Below are 7020 nucleotides of genomic sequence, written 5' to 3'. Positions count from 1 at the left end.
ATGCAAGCGAGCACCCACGGCTCTCATCGATGAAGCCCTTTTCTTGCAGGAGGGTCTTTGAAACAGCACAGCCACTACAGGCACCCATTTCCAGCACTGCTGCCTTGGTAAGGAACATGACTTACATCAGAAAAGTTTAATTTATTTTAAAAAACACTGGCTTGAGTCTGAAGAAGAGAAGGACACACAGGAGAAAAGGCCACAAAACTATTAGAAAAGAGGGAACTCCTAATCGCTTGGCAAGCACACCTCATCTACTCTAGGTAATAGTGAGGGAAACCAGAATTATCAAGTGAGAAGACTTCAAGCGGTCATTTTCTTTTTTTAACGTCGTCTCTTTTGAACATCTTATGGTCATGTGAGTGTAATCTTAAATGAAGCCTTTGTTTGCTCATTAGCCGTGGTGATGGCATGGAGACAGAAAACCGAATGCAAGAAAAGCCCACCGAGGTCCTGAGTCTAACTGCAGGTGCTGCTACTGCTTCCCTGCAGCAACTCGATGGCAGCACAGGCGAGATGGGAGCGGAACAAGATAGAGGAAACACAGCAACACCCTGTGGCAGCACCACACTTTCATGTACATCAGCAGAATGAAAGGCAGGTGGGCAGAGGGGTGCTGCTGGCAGAGCACTTACCCACCCGACGAGCTTCAGGCAGCTGAGAACATCCTCTGGGTTGTGAAGCTGTTCAAGAGGCAAGTTTCCATTCAGCACTCTTCTTAAACAGATGTTCTATGCCATGATTTTTTTCTGGCTGTGGAGGTACTCACATGTTAACTACACAATCCCCATATAGCTCAGTGATTTTCTAAAGCTTCTCTTACAGTACTGCCATTTTCAGTTTCCGCCAAAGAAAATCTTCCATCTTATACAATGACTCCCCCAACCCCGATAACAACTGGAGAGGGATAACAAACTGAAGCTTGTTCAGAAGCTAAATCAATTACAGGGAGTTAACTTTACTTTTAGTTTACCATTATTGTCTCTGTGACTGTCTGGGGTACTCTGAAGAAGAAAGAAGGTGGTGCATTTTCCTGCAGTCTCAGAACAAATGCTCCTCTTAACATAAGTGAAGTATTTTAGTACTGTTGAAGCCCTGTAAGGCTTTTACAGCGTGTGCTCCCTCTCCCAGTCACCACTGGGAGCAAATGTAGAAAAAGCAAAGGAAAAATCACCGAAAGAGGCTAATCTTTTGGCTTCCAGTCACTCTCATCAATGCCTCCGGCAACTGTAATTGCCTGATTTTCAGCAGATTTCTTTTTCAAATATTAAAACAAGAACAGATTTTCCTCTTAATTCCTGTTTGATTGCAGAGGGAATTTGTGTGAAAGGATATTCCTGGATATTCAAATGAGCTGTTAGAAACGATGTCTCATGAAGTGTTTAGAAAACATACAAACAACGTGCATTCTTTGGGATCCTTTGTCAGGGCAGATGCAACAATAGACCTTAGGAAACATGAGCAGATGTTATTCTGCACACTCTACATTTCTGAGTCTTTAGAAATTCATGAGGTCTTTTGTAGGTTTTATGAATCTTCTAATAACCCTGCAGCTGTTCAATTCAGAACTACAAAGATGTCCTCCGATATTTGCTTGAATCTGCGAACACAGACGGCGGCAGTGGAGCGGCCAGCACTTCTCACAGGTTCGCAAGATGTTGTCTGGAAGGGCCGGCACGGCGGCAGCTCTGAACGCAGCCGCTTTCCTCACCCGACCTTCACAACTGCCATGCCACGGCTTTTGTAATCCTGTCGCATGGCTCCAATCCCATTTAACCAGACATCTCACAGGCAGTTCAAATTTTTTCTGAATATTCCCATTTTCCACATGGGCAGCGCTATGATTATTTTCTGATTTTATGAAAAGAATCACTTAAGTTGTCAACAATAGCAAAGAAACTCATTTACCGCAACACACTAGTGCATTCTCATAAATATATTCTGGTCAGGAAAGACGCAAATCACATTGCAGATGGTTTCACTAGAAAACGTGTATTTGATCAACAACAATTGCACTGCACCGCGCTTGGTTTGATTGCTGAGAGTCAAGCTGTTTTACGCTGACCCTCTTCTGACAGAGCTGCATTCCCTTCTGGATTGCGAACGGCCAGATGGAGCGCTCGCATCTTTGCTCATTCTCCATTTTTGTTGTCTCACCTTGCGTTTAGTTTAAATTCATTGTTGATTTTATTTAGTTCACTGTATCTACTGCTAATTTGGAAAAATGCTACTTGATCTTACTCATGTAGTAACTGATGTAGTAATTGGATGGTCCCCTGGAGAAAAAGATGTTTTAAATATTATGCTTGGCTACTCTCCAAAAGGTAAGCAGCGTATCACCAGCTTCTGTCCTTGATCCACCATTTGAAAAATTCACTTCAATTACCTTTAGAGTTCCTTGAATGAGGCAAATCATCACCCTAAATGCAAAGCATCTGGGTGATAATTGATCAAATACTGTAACCATTCAAAAGAATTATTTCTGTGCATGGCAATATAAGTTTACTTTAACACGAGCAACATTTATTTTAGCAAGAAAATTTGCAGCCTACATTCAATATATTTATTCCTAAAATTAGACCTATCCTGCTGTATGTATTAAGTATTGTCAGTGATAGTACAGGGGAAATCAGTGTTAACTGGATTTGATGTTCATAAGCACAAAAGAGAAAGAGACATGAAAGACGGCAATATGTAATGCAGCTCATAGAACGAGCTGCTTTAAAAAAAATGCTATGAGGTGAAGCAGACTTGAAATCACAGAGGCAGTTCTTCAGAAAACAATAATGTAGCCTACCCAGAACTTCTTACAGGTAATGCTTTTACATCAGCATGTAATTCAGAAACTCACTGACAGAAGTAATCATTTAAGCTAAGAATGTATGGTCCTGAAGGATGTTTCTTACAATGAAAATATTTCTGGTATCTTGTTATCCTTCTTAACAATAACTTATGTTTAGGAAATAGTAACCTACGATTTCACAGATTAAATCATTTTTTACAACAGCTGGTCTCAGACTGTAGACAGTTGTATCCTTTTGGTCAATGGAGCTGTGGTCGCCACTCTGCAACAAAAAGTTGTATGAATTCCTTGGTTCCATGTGGCTGTGCTCTTGGTCCACCACTAACCCAAAACTTTACGACCAGGGGGTCCCAAATGAGATGAGATGCATTGCCGGTGGGCAACGCAGCACAGGTACCCTGTTGCCTTTGGCTTCAAATGCATCCAATGCAACGAGAGAAAATTCAACCAACCGTGTATGAGTACTACTCTAAAATAACATATAGGAGCTCTTGTAAAATGCTGAAACACTGCAGAACCTCCACACGGACAGAAATCTGATACAGGAAGGCTGGCATCTGCTTTGCAGATACTATAATTAAAGAACTTTAGGTTTACCACAAGAAACTGAGAAAAAAAAATCAAATAGCAATTAAAGCCATTAGAAAGATGCATAGATTCTATGGCTTTAAGAAAAGGAAGGCTTTTCCTGCAAGCCTGTAAGTTTATACACTAAATACAAATATGTTGCCATACCCAGTTCACAATGCTCATCATCACAGAAAAGCCACGTATGGCTTGTTTCAGTATGCTTCTGTTAATTTATTGCAGAAAAGCCCAAAGGACACTGCCCATATCAGACAGGGCAGAAAGCTGCTGTGTGGCCCCAGGGGGTGGCAGGAGGCTGCAGGGCGCGCGCTGCCCGCCGGGGCTGGAAGGGCGCCGGGGCTCATGGGCTGCTTGTGGGGCGGCTGCAGGCCCCATGCTTAGACCTACTTTGTGGCAAACATGCTGATCTCAGAATTCTATAAAGTTTGTAGGGTTCACCCTAGTTGAGGCTTATTCTTGCCACAAAAGATAAAATTACAGTGTTCTGCTTTAAATCAGCTCAGAATTAGCAGCGTAATTGCTCGTCTGGGGCAGCACTGAAGCATTCAGAAGGCACCAAGGGTGCTAACTGCCCCGGGGGGTCTCAGCTCAATGCTGAGATGGACAGAGCTGTGAGATGGCCATCTCACAGACCAACCAAAGCAGCAGCTGGGCACGCCTTGACAGAAGCGTAAGGCACAGCCCCACGCGCCGAGTGTCAGAAAACCAGAGATCTCCTCTTCTGGCTGGCCCTAAGAACCTGAATTTCTCTTGCATAAAGAAACAGTATGGCAGACTGCAAAAAGGGAAGCGACGGTTCTTGTGCTTCCTGGAGAAGGAAGCCTGGAGAGCCTGCTGATTAAAAATAGAAGAAAAAAGTAGAACAGCAGAAAAAGAGAAGAAGCTCAGGCTTCAGCCAGGTGCCGATCAAAGGGCTTAACAGAGTTCTGGGGCATAGCAGCGGACAGACGCACGTCTTCCTTTCTTCCTGTGTCCCAGTCAGTCAGACATGACTTCTGCCCAGGTCAGACACAGCTAAATGAAGCAGCAAACTCCTACCTTGTTGTCCCAGGGTAAGGCTAATGACTTAGCAGCCAGAAGTAAAGAAAGGAAAAATGCCCTGCAGGCCAGTTGCTTCTTACAGGTCACACCTACCTCTGTCAGGCAGCACACTGCATTTGCTTTTTAGCTTTGTGCTATTACAGAAGACCGCTGGGAAGAGCTTTTCACACAGAGGGATGTCCCAACAACCACTGGCTGCATGGATCTGTAGGCAGTGCACGTGGAGGAAGGAAGGAAAGGGGCAGCAGCCGGCCGACCGAGGGGCTGCTCTTCCCTGACATTCAAAGGCACACTGCACAAATGCCACTACAATTCATACTCATGTGAAAACTAAAATAAGGTCAGCGTGGGAAAAGGTGGCCTGTTCACTTCTTCATTTTTAATGGTTATTTCTGGCACCACACATAAAACAACTTTCTACAGCTCCACACATTCCTTGATGTGAACGCAATTCTAAATATGTTTCTCTCCTCTTATTCCATTTCTTTTACTTCTATCCTAAACGAACAATTAAAAAATACTTGTAGGAATATGTTGTAACTTAAGTAATAAATGTTTTCCAAACTGCTTTCATGCTTGGGTTTTACAGAGACACTGCTAGTGATCTCTGCTTTCCACAAAGACGACAAAAATAAACTCTGCAAGGCACAGAAAACGAGGAGGAGGGAGACGCTGTGAGGAGATAAGTAATGGTTTTCAGTCCGCAGACATTTCTAACAGCTCGCACGCACTTCTACGCCTCTGTCACCTGTGCTCACCATCACCAAACGCTCTGCAGCGTAAGGAGGGGACAAGGTAAATACGTGGACTGTCTTTCAAACCCTCCCTGTGAGGGACTGCTTCCAGCGCTCGGCACAGTCAGGGCTGTGATTTCAGGGACGTTTGCTCTGGTTCCGCGCTGTGCCGGGCAGGGAGGCGAGCACTCCTGGAAGCTGCCACCCGCTGGGTCCCCAGCCTGTGCTGGGGGGAGGCAGGGCTGGCGAGCCCCACAGACGTCCCCATTGTCTGCTAGGAAATTCAAGCAGCATGTTCCAGTTCTGCTGAATTGCCCGTCCAGTGAAAAACATACGTAAAAAGAAATCAGGTCAAAATACCCATTCCTATTTCCAGTCTCATTATAACTTATCAGCTTGCCCTTCTCTGCTGTCTATTCAACTCAGGAAAGATCACGTCCACACGAAGAGCTGTTCCAGTTTTCTAACTGGCAGCAATATGGGACATGATTCATCAGGTGGGCGAGATTTCACATGAGGAGCAGCTGTAGTGAGCAGACTCATCAGCATCCCAGCTGCATTTACTCTTACAAATTGAAGGCACATCTCCTAAACATTTCTCTAACAGTAATATTACACATAAAAATCCAACCACGAAAATTTTGTTAATTTTCTAACAATTAGAGAGGAAATTCTAAAGACCCCTCTAAACTACACTCACTTGGAAAAACATACGCAGAGATTCAGAAATAATTTTTTTATCCCTGTTAAGACAACGAGACTTTGGTATCGAGGTAGAAAAGACACTGGAAGTAAAACTTCCACGGAGTTCAATACGGCCAGGATTTCATCCCTGTAAATCGCATCTTCGCACTCTAGCTGCAAGAAATCCAAGCAGACCAGAAATACGACAGGGTTTGATGCCTGTAGCAGTCCGAAGCTGCCAGCTGGCATTTCGGCAGGTGGCCCGCCTGCTAGCTGGGCTCTGCAGCCAAACTAAAGGTAAAGGCGGCAGCTGGACGTGCAAGCAGTTCCAGCGATGCTTTGCAGGCAGTGCTGGAAACGGGTGTAACACCCATCTGAGCGTGCTACTTCAGACAGCAAGAAGAGGGAGCTGCCCAGATCTCGGACCGAACTGAAGCAATTAGTTTAAAAGCAGACCTGTAATTACCACAGAAGTGGATCTGTAGCAAGACCAGGTGATCTTTCTCTTCCAAATCTTTTAAAGCTCCCTGTGAATTGTAACAGTTTGGCTTAAAGCTTCTAGGTCTAGTGCCTATCAAAGATAGGCATTTCAGTTTTACTGGCTTTTCATTTTGCTTTAAGCAAACATATTTCAGCCATTTTTACAGTCAATGAGATATCAAGAAATGTTCTTGCAGGAATTCACTCTTGCAGTATTTTAACTGCTGCAATGTTCACGCAGTCAAGGGCACGCTTTTGCCATGGGGAGTTATAAGACCCTTCAAACATGACCTCAGGAATACACACACAGAAAATTCCTCACAAGAACAGCGCTAGGCTCTGGGACTGGCAGACTGTGCTGTACATACGCATGTAACCGTGTTTTTCACAATGCTGTTAGCTGATTAAGACGTGCTACACACAAGGCGGGTGCAAAGCTAAGCAGGCAGGAGGCTCAAGTGCCCTCGTGAAGGCCAGCTGGGTGCGAATTGTAACCCAGTGAAGGCGAGGACCATGAACACTGCAGTCTCACCTCCTTACTTCTGTACTCTCCTATTCCCAGCAGCTTCCCCTTTACCTCTGGAGCATATCTCCTTTGAACCCGTATTTACGGGGCTTTCAGCAGGCAGTCCTGCAGGAACCCTTTGACAAAGCAGAGGCTGTCCCACGAGCCCAGCATCAGCCCTGAAG

At 44.6% G+C, this 7020-nt stretch overlaps 1 protein-coding gene across 1 annotated transcript in view; it reads right to left on the bottom strand.

Moving 5' to 3' along the window:
• Positions 1 to 956: 956 nt before the first annotated feature.
• LOC308199911 (uncharacterized protein) overlaps positions 957 to 7020 on the bottom strand; it is a 35874-nt gene continuing 29810 nt past the window's right edge. The window contains exon 4 of the mRNA XM_080604771.1: positions 957 to 2276. Within this exon, the coding sequence (XP_080460897.1) occupies positions 2228 to 2276 (49 nt within the window). The 3' untranslated portion in view covers positions 957 to 2227. The remainder of the gene's footprint in view (positions 2277 to 7020) is intronic.

Source organism: Anser brachyrhynchus, assembly GCF_964034855.1.
Source record: "Anser brachyrhynchus genome assembly, chromosome: 9".
Lineage (NCBI taxonomy): Eukaryota > Metazoa > Chordata > Aves > Anseriformes > Anatidae > Anser > Anser brachyrhynchus.
Note: the sequence above shows the minus strand (reverse complement) of the source record. Positions and strands in the feature narration are given on the sequence as shown.